General features: G+C 37.0%; 1 protein-coding gene across 1 annotated transcript in view; it reads left to right on the forward strand.

Moving 5' to 3' along the window:
* PRKCA (protein kinase C alpha) overlaps window positions 1–20,398 on the forward strand; it is a 512,156-nt gene that overhangs the window by 460,579 nt on the left and 31,179 nt on the right. Inside the window, exon 14 of the mRNA XM_044000074.1 lies at window positions 16,080–16,160. Coding sequence (XP_043856009.1) covers window positions 16,080–16,160 — 81 coding nt within the window. The remainder of the gene's footprint in view (window positions 1–16,079; window positions 16,161–20,398) is intronic.

The raw sequence follows: 20,398 nt of genomic DNA on the forward strand, positions 1-20,398 counted from the left end.
AACCTAATGCCATTCTCAGGGCAGGCACAGTTTGAATTAGAATCCTGGCTTACCTGCCAGTTCAGCAGATGACCAAGAGGCCCTCAGTCCAAGCCATATCCAAAAAACATCTCTTCTTCAATATACTAGACAAGTGGGTTATCTAGATTTTACCTGAAGACCTCTCCTTAGAGGGAACTCATCACCTCATGAAGCCAGTCTATTCCACTTTGGGTTCTTTTTCATTGTTAGAGAGGTTTTTTTCTTGACCTCAAGCCGAAGTTTCACTTTTTTGCAATTTCCATCTATTGCGTGGCCCTTTGCGGCAAAGTAGAACAAGTCTGATGTTTCCATATGACATCTTTTTAAAGTCCTAGGAGACTGCTATCATGTCCTTCAACCAGACCAGAAAGGGAACTCTAATATAAATTGAATGATTGTTTCTTCTCAAGGAAAACATCAGTTTGAACAATCAGGCTTTTCATATCTGAAACATAGGGAGCACTGCACTATAAAAAGTATCAACTCTTATAGAAGTATTTGTTTTGAAGCCATCCAATAGTTGACAGGTGTTAAGCAGAATGTGATTATAAGCTAAGTGATCTTCATTTAACATCCACCAGATGCTGTTTGAATACAAACAAACAAATAACTGTCAGCAGAAAATGCAGCATTTTTAGGAATAAAGATGCCTCTGGGCTTCATCTTCATTTAGATTGAGTCTGGACTAGTTAAATATTAACTTTCCATATACAATAACTCGCTTATTTGGCATCTTGGAGGAATAAGGTGTTCCAATCAAGTGAGTTGTCTACACATAAGCATATGTCTTTAAATGCCAAAACTTTGTTTTTAGCCATTCTTGAGAATTTTTTTTTGAAATACATTATATTTCCTTGCTTTTTTAAAGAGAAAATGTTAAATATCAGCTATTATAATGTGTTTTAATACAGTTCTATACTTAGGTATTCTATCAAGGGTTATTTACCCTAGCACTAAGTGACTCTAAACTTCTGTGCATGTGTCTACTTTTTGTAGGTTTTTGTTTGTTTGTTTGTTTGTTTGTTTCCTTTCTTATTGTCAGGCTCCCAGACTACCTTCCTCAATCAATTCCCATTCTCCCTCTCATCTGATGTTTCTTTTATGGCCTGGGAAACCAAGTAACCACATGTTAGAATTTGGTAAAAATTAAAAATATAGTAAATCTAGAATAATATCTGAAGGGCTTGGGTAAGCTTCAGTGCATGAACTTGGCAAGTATCTTGGGGGTTCAGAGGCCTTTGTTCCTTCTTGTTATTTAGCCATGTTCCAGATAGTTGGCACTGCTGGGTACATGACTTCTAAATAATTGAAATGTTACCAAATTTGCCTACAGTTGCTTTATGTTAAAACAAAAAAGCCAGAACCATGGCAGATGATTTTTAAAGAAAAGCTAACATTTAATTCTTTGAAAATGGAAAAGAATACAATGGATTCGCCTTAAAACAGATATCATTTTATAGTCTAGTGAAGGTTAGAATATCTGCAATCAAGGTTTTAGAATCCGTACAATGATTAAAATAATCTCATCCTCTTTGTAAGTAGATCTGGCAGGCAGAAGCAAAATAATTATCTCATATAGAATTTTCATTAATAGTGTTGGCCAAGGCATAAATATTTATGACTATTTGTTTTAAAGCCTTGACATTGATTAACAGTGTAGCATCTCCTTAACCTGTCAAGAGGGGCCAAGACAGATGGTTGTCACAAATAGATACATGGTTGGTGGTGAGATGAGAGTATAAGAAAGAGGCACTAATCAAGAAATTATTCCAGAATTTTATATTAAATATATTCCTTTCCCTGACACAGAAAATTATTCAGGGGATCAACAAAGTCTTCTTGAAATGATTGAAGGGAATCTTGATCATTGATCTTGAAATGGATAATACCTCAATTTCAGGGTATTTTTGGTGAACACCAATAGCTAGTGTGTCTAGAAAGGAAAATGAATCATCTATGTTTACTTAAAAATGGATCATTACCCAAGTCAGGGAGATTAAGAAATGAGAATTCTGAATCCTGTTATCACACATTCTTTCCTATAAAGTATGTACTAATGAAGGAGAGAGGTAGCAGCATCAATAGTATTAACCCCCATTTTGAGTTACACCAAGTCAGTAAACATTTAGTAAGTGTTTAGTCCGTGCCAGGCATTAGGCTAAGCAGAAAGGCAGAAACAGTCCCTGCCCTCTAGTAGCTCACGTTCTAATAGGGGAGAAAGTATGTTTTTTAAAAAAAGTAGGTACATAGAATCTATAAACCTGAATAAGGAAGACACTAATACTTGGTGTCACTAGAAAAGGCTTCTTGCAGAAGTTAGAACACAAAGTTTTTAAAAAACTGATTTTGGGGCAGCTAGGTGGTACACTGGCCCTGGATTCAAGAGGACCTGAGTTCAAATCCGACCACAGACACTTGACACTTACTAGCTGTGTGACCCTGGGCAAGTCACTTAACCCTGATTGCCTCACACACACACAAAAGTTCTAAATATTAAAAAAAGAAAAGGCTTCTTGCAGATTGTGGATTTTGAGCTGAGCCTTGAAGAACATCAGGAAAATTAAGAGGCAGAGGTGAGAGGGCAAAACATTCCAGGCATGGGAGACAGCCAGATGTAAAGTCACTTGCCCAGGCTCACACAGTCAATAAGCCACAGAATTTTAATTAGATTAAGTATCTAAGGAACCTTTTGAAGTTATACCATTTTGAGTCCTTTTCCACAAGTAATATGGTCTAAGCAAGATGACGGAAATTCCAAATTGTAAGACTTATTAGGTATAAGTAAGAACTTTCTAACAAGAAGAGACTTTTCATACTGGAATAGTTAAGTAAAGGAGTGTATCAAAAAATCTTTCTTTGGAGATCATTGAGAAGGATCACTTGTATGAAATGATGAAGATGATCTAGACTTAGGAGTGGATGACAACCGGCTTCTATATATTTTAGTTTCTGCCTCAGCAGTTAACCCCATCATAGAGGCAGGGAAAAGCTCTTAAAAATCAAAGTGAATGATGGGTACCTATTGGATTATCTATAAGGTACATGACACACTTAGAAAACAAAGAAGTCAATAATTTCCCATCACTTATCTTTAAAATCTTTCCTTGTGGTTCACTCAACCTTTAGAATGAAAGGAGCCCCAAACAGCTCCAAAGGTTTCATGTATTGTCAATTCTCAGAACCCTTCTATAACCCTTATGGAGTGGGAGGGGGAAATAAAAGAGAACTTGAAAATTAAATGAAAAACTGTGAACTCACTTGCTGAAGTAGTCAGTTGGGCAGCAAATTAGTACTCTCTCCATACTAAGAAAAAAGGAAAATGAAATACAGTGATGGAAGAAATATAATCAGTGCTAGTTATAGCTCAATTTAAATGAGCAGCTTTCAGCAGAATAAACCCAAGCCTGAAGAAAAAAGAGAATTATGAGGTTAGGATAAGTGTTTTTGTTTTTCAACCCAACAAAAGCCAATTCCTCCCCTTGTAGGGCTACAGTCTAATGAATCCTAACATTACATGACAGAGGGGGGAAAAAGACATTTTCCCCTAGGAAAATAGAAAAGAAACAAGTCAATATTTTCTTTTGGTACCTTCCTTAATTTTTAAAAATTTTCTTCAGATCTTTTTTGGAGAATGATTTAAATCATGTTGTCCTTCAAATCTACCTTCTGCTCTGCATTTCCTCCACTCCTCTCTTCCTCCTAGCTTTTTCAAAAATATTCCAAATTCATAGGTTAGTCAAAATGTGAAACAACCAGGTTATGAGCTACCTGACCCCTTCTCAATCCCTTCAAACCATTCGTCCTTCTTGAATCCCTAACATCCCTATGTCCTATAAATAATCAAACATGGATATCAAATATGTCAGCTGGAGAAAGATCACAGCTTTCAGTCTTCCATTAATTGTAGCTGCTTCTCACATTGTCCTTCATAATCTCTCCTGAGACTTTGCCAGGTAAGTGTAAAATTGGGGCAGCATTCTTAAATCCTAGCAAATGATTAAGCTATTTCTTAAGTATAAATGAAATATCCAGAAGTACCATGAACTATTTTAGAATTGCAATGTGAGGGGCAGCTAGGTGGCGCAGTTGATAGAGCACCAGCTCTGGAGTCAGGAGTACCTGAATTCAAATCCGGCCTCAGACGCTTAACACTTACTAGCTGTGTGACCCTGGGCAAGTCACTTAACCCCAATTGCCTCACACACACACAAAAAAGAATTGCAATGTGCTCAAATCCTAGTACCAAGGTGGCCTGAAATAACTGTTTCTTTTTTTTAATTATTATTTGGTTAGATTGTAAGCTCCTTAAAGACATGGCCTGTTTTTCATTTTGTCTTTGTATCCCTGGTCCAGGATAGTACTTTGTACCTAGTAGGCACTAAACAAGTGCATATTGGATTGGATTGTGAGTTTACTTCTGAATCAGAGAAGTTAGCCTCTATCACTTACTCTGAATAATTTCCTAGAAGTTCTTGTGATTTGAGGGAATTGGTGAGGAGGGAAAGAAAAGTAGCCCAGTATACAAATCCTTAATCATCTGTGGTCCATAACAAAACACATTTTCATAAATATCTAAAATTACTATGAGTTCTCCCAGCTCTGAGAAACTATTACTCTGAAGATGTTATATGCATGATAATACTTTCAAACCTCTCAGCTCATTTCTTTGTAGCATTGGTTTTCATTTTGTTCAGGTTCCCAGTTAATATTTGAATAGTTCCCATGCGACAAGTGGGAGCTGCACTACCAGTGGTGGCTCATGAAAAGCAGACTCACAAGTGGAGGTAGAAAATATTTGGTCTAATAGGCGCCTGCCTATAAAACCCCAAAGATAACATTAAGAATTTATATGAGTTGTGTACAATTAGTACAATTAGTGGTGTTCTTTTGAAAAGAATCTTAAGGAACCAAAATACTGCAGCTGAATCCAGGTTAACTCAGTTCTAGAGGTGTTCTATGTGATTTTCTGAGACTTTTTTCAAATAAGTTATATATATAACATATATATGTGTATATATATATATAAGTTATATATATTATATATATATACATAACGATCAAGAACACACATATGGCCTATTGTCTGGAATTAGTCTGAATTTTAGACATCTGAAGAAAGTAAGCACCCATCACATTAAAACAGTCTACACACACAAAAACAAACAAACAAACAAAAACAACAACAAAAATAACAACCTTTAATTGGGTGGAAATTTATTGAATCTTCATCAGCACAGTCAAAGTTATTTTTATTCAAGTAATTTGAAAAAAACACCTAAGCTCATATGTATTTATGGATTTAGGAATTGAGAAATTACTCATAAACTGAGATAGATTTTTAAATATACACACATTAGAAAGTAAGGTTCCCAGAGCAAGACTAGGTACATCTCTCCCCTTGGGGTTCTAGGGTAACTCTGAGGAGCTGCCTCTTATGATCTTCACTGAGGCCTGCATTCTGCTATTTTTTCTTCAATGTTAACACCTCATGAATATCACCCAGTTATATTTAACCAGTTCTCTCAGGAAATAAGGTTCATTTAGTCCTTTCTATCCTCTCAGAATCTTTTTCTAGCCCTCACAGTTAGCAGTCACTCCAGAATGTCAGTTCAGCTGTCATTCCCCAAGATTCCATTACCTCTTAAAAATACAATAATAATATCTGTGGGAGCAGCTATTGAAGGTGGTATTTTAGATAGTTATATATATGCGTGATAAGAATCATCATGGTGTAATGAAGTGTCAGATTCATAACTTATGAGCCCTTTGTTACAACACATTCAAGTGTGGCCCAAACAAAATTAAGATGTAATTGCAGGGGGCAGCTAGGTGGCACAGTGGATAGAGCACCAGCCCTGGATTCAGGAGGACCTGAGTTCAAATCCGGCCTCAGACACTTAACACTTACTAGCTGTGCGACACTGGGCAAGTCACTTAACCCCAATTGCTTCACCAAAAAAAAAAATGTAATTGTAAAATATTTAACAAAATATATAAAAATACACTAAAGTACAGATAATATTAATATATGATTTTCTAAGATGCATAGCCCACAAGGAATCATTTTGTAGGCTTTAGTGACCCCTTTGTCTATTAGAGTTTGACATCATTAGTGTATTGTATGGAGAGCCAGCCTCTGATACATATTCATTTTTTAACCTTGAACAAGTCACTTAAGGTTATAAATTGCTAAACTGGGGCAGCTAGGTGGCACAGTGGATAGAACACCAGCCCTGGAGTCAGGAGTACCTGAGTTCAAATCCAGCCTCAGACACTTAACACTTACTAGCTATGTAACCCTGGGCAAGTCACTTAACCCCAATTGCCTCACAAAAAAAATTAAATAAATAAATAAATGATTTTTTTTTAAATTGCTAAACTGTTGCTTATCACCTTTAGTAGTGGGAGTATCCACAACAGGAACTCTCTAAAACAATGAAATCACAGTTTCTGACATATCTATCTATCTATCTATCTATCTAGCAATTAGAGAGAAGGGTGAGCACCCTGCCTAGGTTACCTACACTGTGAATGTCCCTAAACATAAGGGCTTTGTAGATTTTTTTCTTTCCTGTATTCATTTTTTAACTCATTATAATGAGATATGTAATTCGTAAATGCAAAGTTTCCAACAGTGCACTAATCAGTGAACTAATCAGTAATACTAATTAATGACATTATTTTGCCTTTTACTTTTTTATTTGCTATGTGTTCATTATATATATGATTTTTATTGTTTATTATTATATATGTTGTTTTTAATCATTAGCATACCATAATTAGTTTGCATAATATAATTTCTATGTTATAAATAAGTAAAAATTGAGACTAGCATGTTTAACAATCATTGTGAGTTAATGGGTATAAAAGTATACAGACCTCTTTTGATTTTAGGAGTAAATCCTGAATGTTAAAAGAACATGATAAGATTGTTTAAAAGATCTGAAAAAAAGAGTTGGAGAAGTACAAAGTGATCATTAAGGGGGGGAAAAACTCAGAGAAACTATTCAATCAGTATTTTATGAATTACTAGACCCAGATGATCAATCAAAAATTCCTGATTCAGTAACAGCAGAAGTTAATATATGAAAATTGATTTCTAAGTCACCCTCTGAGGAGAAGGTATTAATTTAAACATTAGAAAATTTTATGAGACAAAAACATTTCCCATTAGAAAATTGCAAAAGTATACTTAAAATCAGAGAAAGATGTCTATGTAGGTAGTTCTGAATATAGATTTCCTAAACAACAAAAAAACTGTAGACTCATGTTAAGAATTTTCTGAGAAAAGGATCTTTTCTTCTGGGGAGCAATCAGAAGTTTGGAATGAGCATGCTATGGAATTCCTAAATCATTGGCCAGCATCTGAGCTAGACATAATGTACAATTCAGTAAGAAGTATTCGAGGACCTCCTTTTAATTGCAAGTTTCTGAGAGTAGAAAAACCTGAAATCACCTATCAAGCATATTTGCAAATGTTAGTGTGGCCTAAGTGCTGAGATAGCATTTGCGGGGTTTGGCAGTAATCTTGAGCATATAAGGGAATCGCCATCCAAATCTGTGGTGCAAGATATCCTATTAATGAATTGCTACAGTCTGAGCGACATACACACACACACACACACACACACACACACACACACACACACACACCACAGAGGGAGGGAGAAGAAAGGGGGAAAGACAAAGAGAGGGAGGGAGAGGTAGAGAGGGAGAGAGAGCAAGAAGTGAATTGAGCATAGATAGCCTTGCTATGAGATTGTGGTCCCAAGCAGGACTCACCAATCAGAGGAAAATGCCCCAGGGATGGAAGCATCTCTAGCTCTAAAGTGATTAGAAAAAAGCAGGAGAGGAGCTGGGAATGAAGGATCTGAGTTTTAATTAATGTGGGTATTCCCTCCACCAATGAAGAATACAATCCCCTCAATAGCAGATTGTCTCCATGAGTTACTGTGGCAATAAGGATTCTAGAGATTCCATTCTATAACAGATTATCAGTGGAGGTTCCTGAACTGATATTTAACAGTTAATACAGTTAACTTCCATTCTGCAAGCATTTATTGAGTATCTATATATAGTGTGCAGGGAGGCATTGTATTAGGTGTTGAGTATAGAAAGATGAAAAGCAAAGCAGCCCCTGCCCTATTTTAATGACTCCTTTATAACACAGTGCCCATAATTCCATTGACTTGTTCGTGCTATAGGTCATATCATGCTTCTGTGTAAACAAATATTATATAGCACATTTCTCTCATTATAACCCATGTAACGATTGGAATGACGCCACCTGCTGGAGACTTACTATAGAAGAGTTCCACCCATGAAGCGAAGGTCTTTGAGGGAAAGACCAGGAGTCTTTTCTTTGGCGTCAGGAAGTGACGCGGGCTAGTGGGAGGAGGAAGGAAGAGACTGGCGCTTGCTCTCGCGCTCTTTCCTGGGGACTCTGGCAGAGAAGGGAGCTAAAAATGTGCTCTCCCTTTAATAGATAGGAATCTAGGCCTTTCTCTCTCTTTACCAAATTCTTATTCTCCTTAATAAACGCTTAAAAGTCTAACTCTTGCTAAAGCTTATAATTTATTGGCGACCATTCATTAGATATTTTAGACAGACTTGCTAGAATTTTAGCCCTTAACACCCAATAGGCGTCAACATATATGTTACCTTTATCTTCCAATGTCAGTGAGGTAACAGGGCTCTACCATGCTGTTTTCTCTCATTTCTCATAGTTAATTTCACCAAAATGTGCCTGATAGCAGAAAGCTTATCAATGACACATTTTCCACTAATGATTAGGCCTGGATTACCTATTTCACAACACTTTTGCAACCCAATATTCTTAATCCCCTTTTTATGAAGAACATAGCCTTTATAGGTTATCTGAAGCTACAAAATCTGGGAAGAGGTCCCTTAATTTTAGAGCAAGTACAGTGTGGTCATTGAATTTTTCAAAGCTGACTACTTTGAGCTGTATTAAAATCTTTGCATGATTTTTTTTTTTGGTATCATTTCAGTCTGGTTTGACCTTTGGGAAACTTTACCTTAGTTCATCCTATCTATAATCAGATTTGTCTATAGTATAAAAATAACCATTGGGAGGGGAAGGGTGGCTATTGTGTATAGATTTCAGAGTCCTATTGGGTATATTTTTAAGTAATTTTAAAACTTGATATTATTTATTTTCTTTAGGAAAATTCAGTTTTCTTCCATCTGTGCTTCCAGATTGAGCCATAACTTTTGCTTAATAGTGCATCTAACCCAATAAACATCTATTAAGTGCTTCCTATGTATACAGCACTGTGCTGGGCTCTGGAGATACAAAGTCAAAACAGACAAACAAAAAAGGACCCTGACTTCAAGCTTGAATTCCACTGATAACTGTATACATGATAACTTGAGGCAGGAGAAAGCACAGCACTGACAACTAGGAAGATCAAGAAAGGCTGCCCTTAGAAGGTGGTGCATGAGCTAAGGCTTGAAGGAAGCTAAGGGATTCTAAAAAAAGTGGAGGTGAGAAGGGAGAGCAATAGTAGAACTTCTATTTCTTTTTTTTTTTAATTTTACAAAGGGTAAAAAGGTTAAGCTTTATCAGTATTTGATATTTAATATTTTTTAAGAGATTAAGGAGACTAAGCTTTACCAGTTTTTAATACCAGCCATCTGTATGTGAGATAGTTACATATAACATCCCATACTTAAAAATATTCTGAGAGAAAGGGAGGAGTGCCATAAATAAGGAGGAATTGACAGTGGCATTCTCTCTCACTTCATCACAATAATAGCCAGCATTTATCTAGCAAAGCACCATCCTTATGTTTTCTGAATTTATCCTCATAACAACCCTGTGAGGTGGTCCTCAGTAATAATAGCTAATATTGACATCATACTTACTATTTGACAGGCAGTGTGCTAAGCACTATACAATTATTATCTCATATGATGCTCACAACAGGCCTGGGTGATAAGTGCTATTATTATCCTCATTTTAAAGATGAGAAAACTGAGACTGAGAGAAGTTAAGTAAGTGGCTTGCCCAGAGTCACACAGCTAATAAATATTCAAGGAGAGATTTGATTCCTTTCTGATTCCTGATCCACACTGTCCCCTACTGTGCCACCTGTCTTAGGATGTGTTACAGTCTCATATGCCCGCATGTGACTTTAGAAATTACATTAGTCAGGGCAGTTGGGTGGCACAGTGGATAGAGTACCAGCCCTGGATTCAGGAGGACCTGAGTTCAAATCCAGCCTCAGAAACTTGACACTTACTGGCTGTGTGACCCTAGGCAAGTCACTTAACCCCAATTGCCTCAAAAAAAAAAAAAGAAAGAAAAGAAATTACATTAGTCAGTCAGTCAACAAGTATTTGCTAGGCACTGAGATATCTAGTTTTAACTAATCGAACCTTAAAATGAACAAATGGCTAAAAGCAAACACAAAGAGATTGAAGATATATATGTGAAAATTGTAAACACAAGATAACAAGAAAACAACTACTAGTGTCTGCTTAAGCCTCTCACATCCCCATGGCAGTACAAGCATTCCATATTAAATAGAAGCTGCCCTATAGATTTTTTTCCTTGAAGTTCTTGGTATTGCCACTTACTACAGGAATGACAGTGTGTCATCACTGTCAAGTAATCTATCCCTCCTTTCTTTCTGTGCTTCCTCCTCTTTGTCTCTCTTTTTCTCTGTCTCCCTCCACCCCCTCTAACCCCTGCTCCACATACATCCCTCTCTTTCTTTCTTTTGTTTTTGTGTGGCAATGAGGGTTAAGTGACTTGCCCAGGGTCACACAGCTAGTAACTGTCAAGTGTCTGAGTCCAGATTTGAACTCAGGTCTTCCTGAATCTAGGGCTGGTGCTTTATCCACTGTGCCACCTCGCTGCCTCCATTCCTTTCTTTCTATCTCCCTTTCAGCTCCTCCATTATAGGAAATTAAATGTCCATTCTAGCTCCTTATATGAGGTTTCCTAAAAAGATTTTCTCCTAGGTCTTAATCAGTCTCTAGGTGTGAGAACAAATCCCTACTTAATAGCCACAGCCTGAGCAAACCTTTCTGGAAGTCACCTAAAGAATGCAGCTGCCTAACATTCTTTGAGTTTCTAGTCTTAATTGGTAGAAGATTTCTGGGGAAAAGAGTTAGTAACTATCTAGTCCCCTTAATTTACACATTAGGCAAAAAATGAATTCACTATGTCAGAGACAGTAGGAAATTGGAGTGAGCTGTGGAAGATAATGGAATTTAGTTTTTATCTAGACAGCTCCAAATGGACTATAACTAACATCTTCAGTAATCTCTGTGTGTGTTTGCCTCTATTATTTTGGGTAAGGTGAGCGTCCTTAAAATGGTTTCTCTCTCTTCCCCACCCCCACTGGAGTTAAGTTAATTAGAGGTATATATTAATAGCATCTAACCAATGAATAAATATTTTTCTGAAAATGAATTTTCAATGGCAAGTTTGAATCTTAAACACCATAATTTAGCTCTTTAAGGCTTCTCATTTCAACCAGTGCCCTTGAGTACTATATTAATAAGCCAATGATGACAGATTTTGAATTTCTCTGAAAAGAGACTCTCCTGCTAAATTTCAAATCATGTCCTGTTATCTTTTCTGAGGGGACTACACTGTAATTGCCAGATAAACCCCACAGTCTTGTTTCAGTGGCTAAACCAACATGTTTTGTTCAGCTGCTGAATGCTATTGCTAAGGACAATAGGCCTCTGACAGGTAACATTTCTTGTCTAGATCTTAGAGATTGAGGTATGGGAAGTAGGAGTGGAATATTCATTAGTGGTCTATAGGGAAAGAAGATGAAGAGCAAATTATAACCATATTGAGAGAAAATAACCTCATGCATTGATGACTTTCCAGATCTGCGGAAGTTGTGCCCCAGACACAGAAACAGAATCTCCAAAGTTGTGAAGTTTCCCAGAATTCATGATATATTTCCTATAACCTGAGTAGGTGGTTTTGATTCCTATAATGGTCCTTCAATTAGTAGAGTTCAGTTTTAAATAAAGTCCATTTCATTCATAGACCTTACTAATTATGTTGAAATCCAATTATCAACATATTTAAAAAACAAGTTCACAGAACCCAGGCTGAAGAACTCATTCACTAAATCATTCTATCAAAGAGTAACTTCAGTGTCTATCAATTACTTTGTCAGGCATCATAATGATAAGTTCAACTGACCATTACCTGCCATTAAGAAAGGGATGCTCTAAGAGTGATATGGACAGACTCAGGAACAATATTTACAATTTCAGATATCTGTTCTCTAGGTGGATATAGAGAATAACTATATAGTGAACAATCAATCACAGGTATGATCACAATTTGATGAAATGGGATTCTTAACAAGAATATGTCCATGGAAAGGTATATTTTTTTTCAAAAAACATCATACTTGATAAAGCAGGTGACAGAGTACCCCTGCAGTTCATAAATTTATAAACTAGTATAGAAATGTACCAATGTGAAAAAGAGTAGAAAACATTTGCATGAGATGGAAGACATGGGAAGATTTTTTTTTCAAATCTAGAAAGATCCAAATGGGCTTTCATCTTAACTAAAACTTTAATAGTTCACATATTTCTGCAAACTTGTACTTGGTGAAACACTAGGATGTAGTTAGAGTGGTTCTTTATTACTGAGAGATTCAAATATAAAATTCTTTATTTGGAATTTAAATCCTTTCTTACCTTGGTCCTTTCCACTCCCTTGTGTGTATCCTTTTTTTAAAAAAAATAATATTTTATTTTGCTCCAATTAAATGTAAAAACAATTTTAACCTTCATTTCTTTTACAATTTTGAGTTTCAAATTCTCTCCCACCCTTCCTCACCTCACCCATCAGTGAGAAAGCAAGCAGTTTGATAAAGGTTGTACATGTACAGTCATGTAAATTAAATTTCCATATTAGTCACGTTATAAAAGAAACTGTGACCCATTCTTCTTGCTGTTCCTTGCACACAACACCATGTTCCAACTCTGGGCCTTTTCACTGGCTGTTCCCCATACCTAGAAAGCTTTCCTTCTGTAAGGGCTAAAATTCTAGCTATACTGTCTAAAATATCTAATGAGTAGTCGCCAATAAATTATAAGATTTAGCAAGAGTTAGACTTTTGAGCATTTATTAAGGAGAATAAGAATTTGGTAAAGAGAGAGAGAAAAGGCCTAGATTCATCTATCTATTAAAGGGAGAGAGCTTTCCTAGCTCCGCTCCCCACCAGAGTCTACAGGAAAGAGAGTGAGCCAGCGCACCAGCCTCCCCTTTCTTCCTCCCACAAGCAAACGTCACTTCCTGATGCCAAAGAAAAGATGCATGGTCCTGCCCTCAGAGGCCCTCTCCTCATGTTGGAGTCTCCAGCAGGTGGTGTCGTTCCAATCATTACACTTCTTTACCTCCACCTTCTGGCTTCCTTCAAGATTCAGCATAAACCCCACCTTCCATGGGAGGCCTTCCCTAGGGTTGCCTCCCTTCCACCCTGTCTTCACACTAATGCCTTTCCTCTGATTTTACCTTCTATTCACTTTTTTTGTTTGTTTGTTTGTTTGTTTTTTGGAGGGTCAATGAAGCTTAAGTGACTTGCCCAGGATCACACAGCTAGTAAGTGTCAAGTTTCTGAATCCGAATTTGAACTCAGGTCCTCCTGAATCCAGGGCCGGTGCTTTTATCCACTGCGCCACCTAGCTGCCCTCTTCTATTTACTTTTTATATTGTATGTCTACACTACATATATAATAATATATATATAGCATACACATATAGTAAATGGAGGGTAATAGATGTGCATCATATGCATACCTTTTTGCATATTGTAAACACACACACACCCCCATTAAATGTAAGTTCCTTGAGGACAGGGCCTGTTTTTGCCTTTCTTTATATCCCCAGTGCTTAGAAGAGTGCTTGCCAAATAGTACATGCTTAAATGTTTCTTAATAGACAGATTAGTTTTTTCTTTGTAATGATCTTTGGTTAGTTAGATCCATATATTTATAACAGCTAAACATGGCATAAAAGAATATGATTTCTTTTTTTAAATGTTGCTACGGTAACATTAAATCTTGTCTTTTCATACTCAGAAACCTTTTTCAAACTGAACTATATGACATCATCTACCTCTTCCCAAGGACACCCTTAGAAACCCACTATAACCATGAAAATTATACACCACATTTACTATTCATTACCTGTCAGGTTTTAGAATGTTTTGTCTCATTCTTACAGGTGCAAGCTTACAGTGACCCTTTTGAATGAGGTAGAAAGGGATGGAAGGCAATAATTTGTTTAATAAAACTTGTCACATTTTATTTTAAGAAATGTATTAAACTCATTAAACACTGTGTGCTATTGTGTGGTGACCATCAAGAGAACAGCCCCAAGCTAATAAATTCAGTCCTATTAGGTTTGTAAGGAATATTGAATTCCACTGCCATTAGTTTCTTGATTAAGTTCTATTTTCATGAGATTATTTTCCACACTCATTGCAAATTTACCAATGACAAAGAAAAGCACTTATAAATTAGTCAAACATTGTCTTAACATTATCCTGCATAGTCTTTTTGGTACAGCATGAATGTGTGGGACCTGATTTATAGGGGAATAGTACAAAGAAAGAGATGAGTACTTTCAGATTAGAATAAAATTTGGTCGGGGCAGCTAGGTGGTACAGTGGATAGAGCACCAGCCCTGGAGTCAGGAGTACCTGAGTTCAAATCGGGCCTCAGACACTTAACACTTACTAGCTGTGTGACCCTGGGCAAGTCACTTAACCCCAATTGCCTTACTAAAAAAAAAAAAAAAAAATTGGTCCATAGATTGTTGAGGTAGAACCTACCGTTCTGTCATAAGAAGTGGACATCTCTTTTCTTTTTGGTTTCTGTGCTTGTCAATTTCTTCTTCATGAAATACGGGTTAAGGTAATAGAATCTGAAATTTAGCCTCTTTTTTTCCTTACATCAATCCTTTATTTCATTTCTCCATGAATTCTACACAGAAATGCTGTGAATAAATTTATTTAAACAGACAGGGACTGGACATACAGAAAGTTATATAATTATAGTAAGATTTCTTGAATTCATCTGCTAGACATTTGGGGGATATTAGACAGGTTAATAATACTTGCTAAGATTAAAACTTGTTTTTACATGTAATTGGGGGAAAATAAAATATTTTTTAAAATAATACTTGTTAAGAATGAAATCAAGGAACTAACTTTAAAAATAACACAATGGATGTGTTGAGACTAACAGTATTATTTTTCTCTTTGCATAGAATGCTTGATCAGACTAAATCCCCTGCTTTGTGTTTTGGTTTGTTTTTACAAAAACACCTCAGAACTTATGTACTTTGATTAAGTGTCACCCCTAACATTAAAGCAGTTATTTGGGGAGATTACACATTTATTACCATCATGTTTCTATTGTTGGGTTCCTTCTTGGTACATTGTCATCATTCATTGGCAAGTTTCTCCCTCTCCTTCTCCCTCTCCCTGCCCTGCCTTTTCTGTTCTTTCTTGCTAGCCCGCTCTCTCTCTCTCCCTCTCTCTCTCCCTCTCTCTCTCTCTCTCTCTCTCTCTCTCTCTCTCTCTCTCTCTCTCTCTCCCCACACACACACACACACACACACACACACATACACACTCACTCTGCTTTGAGGATGAGTTTAATTTTTTGAAAGAGCCAAATGTTGCCCAGAGAGAAATATGTTGAATAAGTTAGGTAACTAAGATAGCTGTCATTTCTGTTCAAAGATGAGGTGTCAACAATAACAAAAGAGACTTCCTTATGTGTCATGTGAACTAATACTAGGGCAGTTCCCAAAGAATTCCAATCATGTTCTAACCAAAAACAGTATCAATGGAATTAATGTATGACTTCTAATGATGTTACTTGAAGACTATATTCCTTTACATATGTAAGTTCAAAAACAGTCATAACAAAACCAACCTCATGACATTATAGTTAAACCTCAAATATGTGTATGCATCAATGGTTTTCTCTACAAGTTACTGATTAACAACTAAATGTACCAATTTGTCTCCACACAGATCATTGCATATCAACCATATGGAAAATCTGTGGACTGGTGGGCGTATGGTGTCCTGTTATATGAAATGTTAGCTGGACAGGTAATGATTCATTACATTATGACATTGATTTTATGTAGTATGCTAAAAAGTTTATTTCTGTACTGTGGATAATTACATGATTTCCTATGAAAGAGCAGCAGAACATAGCTTCTTTGGATCAAGACCAATGAGAATTTGCCTTAGATGATCTCTTTTTAAAAGTAGAAATTCCCTTTACTAAAGGTGAAATTGCATGGAGTGGTGTAGGACTTCTTCACACTTTTTTTTGCCATTCACCCTTGGGCAGTCTGGTGAAGCTTATGGATCCTTTCTCAGAATAATGTTTTTAAATGCATAATATAAAATGCATAGGATTACAAAGGAAACAAATTATATTAAAATTTAATTATTGGAGCTTTTTTTCAAGTTCATAAATTTGAGGTTTAAGACCACTAGAATAGTAGATTCTAGAAAGTCAGCCTTGGAATGAGAGAGACTGTGTTGATTCTGGGAAATTCACTTGACCTCTCTCAGTTTCTGTTTCCTCATCCATAAAATGGGAATAATAATAGCACCTCCCTCCCAGGGTTCTTGTGGGGCTCAAACAAGATAATATAAAAGGGCTATGTAAATGTTATTGCATTTAACTTTGAATTGTTTGATACTGATTATCTTTCTTCTCCAAACTTACCTCTCTTCCAAACTTAACTGTTGAAACCAGCATCCTTCCAGTCACCCTAGGTTCACAACCTTGACTCTTCACTCCTTCATATCCAATCAAATTCTAAATCTCTTTGATTTCCTCTTTGCAACTCTCCTCATAGGTGTTTCTGAACATCTAGGGAACTAGTGAATAAAGTGCTCAACTCAGAGACATGAATATTTGAGTTCAAATCTGACCTCACATTTATTAGTTATATGATGCTGAAAAGTCACTTAGCTACTCTCAGCCTCATCTGTAAAATGGGTTAGTAATAGCAATTTTTTTCAGGACTGTTATGAAGACCAGATGAGATAAAACATATAAAGCTCTTTGCAAACATTCAAGGGCTACATAAAGGCTGGATATTATTCTTATTATTTCCTACCTTTCCAGTCTCCTAACCTTATTCCCTTCTCTCCCTCCATGTACAAATCAATGACACTGCCTTCCTTACTGATCCTCACACAAGAGTCTCTATCTCCTGACTCTACACATTTTCCCTGGCTAGATCCCATTTTTGGAATGCCCTCCCTCCTCATCTCTGCCCTCTGCCTTCCCCAGCTTCCTTCAAGTCTCAGTTAAAGTCCCATCCTCTTCAAGAAACCTTTCCTAACCCCTAGTTTTGGTGCCTTCCCTCTGAAATTATCCCCAAATATAATTTATATGTTATATTGATTGGTACATGGTTGTTTGCATGTTGTCTCTCCCATGACCATGAGCTCCTTGAGTGCAGGGACTATTTTTTTTGCCTTTCTTTGTATCCTCAAAACTTAGCAAAATGTCTGGTGCATAGTAGGTACTTAAAAAATGTTAACTTATAATGTGAGCCCCCTAGTTCAGGCCCTCATTGCCTCTTACCTGGCCTAATTCAATAGTGGTCTCCTTATTGCTAGTCTCTCCCCTCTTCAACCTATCCTTCACAATTGCCAAGTTGATATTCCTAAAACCCAAGCTCAGGAAAGCTCCAGTGGCTCCCTAGAGGATCATATACAAACTCTTTCGTTAAGCATTTGAAGCATCATAATTTGGCTCCATTCTACATTTTCAGGCTTATTATACATTATTCTCCTAACCACTCGACTCTACTGTCCAGCTCACCATGGAAGACCTACTATGTGCTAATTTACTTATAGCAGGCTGTTTCTATGTGGTGTGAAGACCTGACTTTGTGAGGCATAACAGAGGTCACAAAGATCATTTGCTACATTTTCTTTCTTCCTTTTTAGTAGAAATATTTATCTCAGGATGAATGCCTGATATAAAAGGATGTTTTTACAATCAGGGAAAACCTGAAGCCACCCAGGACTTGTGTCAGGGTATCAGCTACTAAAAGAATGCACCAAAGTAATCCTTACTTCTTCTGTCACAGAATTTGGGGAATACATTTGGCCATATGAATCATGCATTACTTTATCCTTCAATAGCTCTGCTGAACATGGAGACACAAGTAACTCCAATTCTTCTCTGTGATGCAGCTTGAATATTAAAAGCCCTGGACCTCAGGAAGCGAGCTCATTATTCTTTAGGACTCACATTTGCATAAACTAACAAATGACAGTGTTTGACTGAAAAAGAAGCTAAGAAAAGGCCAAAGGTCTTTTAACAAATGGATCCTCTCTTTATTGGGCAGAAAAGTTCTCCAGTGATGCCATAGCCAAAGTATGTCTCTTCTTTTTTCAGTCACTCTCACATCATTTTTCTCCAAGCTTCTTCCACTCTAAGAATTTGTAAGTAGTATTTAAAATGTGCATCTTTAGGGTTGTACAGAATTTGTTATCTTCACAGTAAAGAGTATGTTGTCAGGAAGACCTGATTTCAAATCTTGCCTCAGACATTGACTAGCTTTCTGACCCTATACAAGTCATTTAACATCTCTGAGCCATAGTTGACTCATCTGTAAAATGGGGGTGATAATATCAATTACCTCATGGGCTTGTTGTGAATATTTCAAATATGAAAAATTATGTAAAGTGCTTTGCAAACTTTGAAAAACTGAATAAATGGTAGCTATTATCATCATCTTAAATATGGTTAATAATTATTGAACTAACTGGTCTCTTCTGGTCAATATTTTTTTTTGGTGGGACAATGAGGGTTAAGTGACTTGCACAGTGTCACACAGTTAGTAGATGTCAAGTGTTTGAGGTTGGATTTGAACCCAGGTCCTCCTGAATCCAGGGCCGGTGCTTTATCCACTGTGCCACCTAGCTGCCCCCCAGGTCAATATTTTTTAAAGGTGTTCTTTCTTCTCAATTCCTATCTGTGAAAGCATAAGGGCACACTCACATGTCTGAGGCAGTGAATCCTCGCTTGGATTTTTTTTTTAAATTTTCTCTTTAATTATGGCTCGCTCAGAGTAAAGCTGATTTTACACATTGGTTATAGCAGTGGCTGTGAATATTTTCCATCCCTGGATCCCAAGCCATGCTGCCCCTGGCATTGACTCACCTGGGAGCACTTTACTCCCAAATAGTTCCTATCATTCTTTAGCCTGAGGTGCCTCCTGTAGCAATCCAACTGCAGTGGGGCTAGACATTCATTACCCAGTAAATGTAGAGGATCCCAGGCTAGAAGAGGGAACTAAAATGTGAACCAGCTCTATACCTGACAATTTCTGCTGCTTGGAAGCAACAGCACAGGCTTTAGGAGGCAATTGAGAATTGGAGGCAGATGGGACTCTGACTAGCCGCTGCAGCTTTGACATTGTTAGGCTCCGGATTAGGACTAGAACCAGAGCATAGGGCAGAGTGACAACCCAGACTCAAGTATCAGCTACCCAGATTAGTGATGAGGAGGAGGAAGAGGAGAAACCAAACTTATAGAGTAGGTCACATTTTACTCTGTTACTTATAGTATTACAGACTGAGACATAATCAACACTTTTAAAGTACCTACTATGTGCCAACTGCCATGCTAGTGTCAGAAATAAAAATACTGGATTTTCCTTTTTGTGAAGTTCTCTTCTATATCTACTTTTAGGCACTTGCAAGACTGGCTTTTAGCCTTGAGGCCCCTTCCTGCAATCCTCCTTTCTTACCCAGACTCCCTCCCTGTTAGCTTTAAGGCCCCTTCCTACAATCCTCCTTTCTTATGTCTTGTTTTCTGAGATAACAGAATTTTTCTGGGGGGAGACTTTATTTCATTTTTCTCACTAGGTTCTGAGATACAAAGACAAAAAATAATTAGTCCCTGTTTTCTTGGAGCTTCCATTCTACTGGGAGAGATAAAATGTACTACAACAACATCTAGCATTTATATAACTCTTTAAGCTTTGCAATATGCTTAAGGTATGTAATCTTGTTTGTTTCTCACTGCAACTCTGTGAGGTCATTACTATTCTTACCCCCATTTTACAAGTGAGGAAGGTTAGACTGAGAGAGGTTAACTGATTTGCTCAAGGTCACATAGATGGTAAATACTGAGGCAGGATTTAAACTCAGGTCTTCCTTACTCTTAAATGTATCATTCTATACACTGGCCATCCAGCTTGCCCCTAACACTCAACATATCTGTGATCTTATTGACTTATTTTCTCTAACAATGCAGGTCTCAGCCCATCCATGCCTTCTCATCCTTTGTGACCATCATCCATGTC

The sequence above is a fragment of the Dromiciops gliroides genome, chromosome 4 (genome assembly GCF_019393635.1).
Source record: "Dromiciops gliroides isolate mDroGli1 chromosome 4, mDroGli1.pri, whole genome shotgun sequence".
NCBI lineage: Eukaryota > Metazoa > Chordata > Mammalia > Microbiotheria > Microbiotheriidae > Dromiciops > Dromiciops gliroides.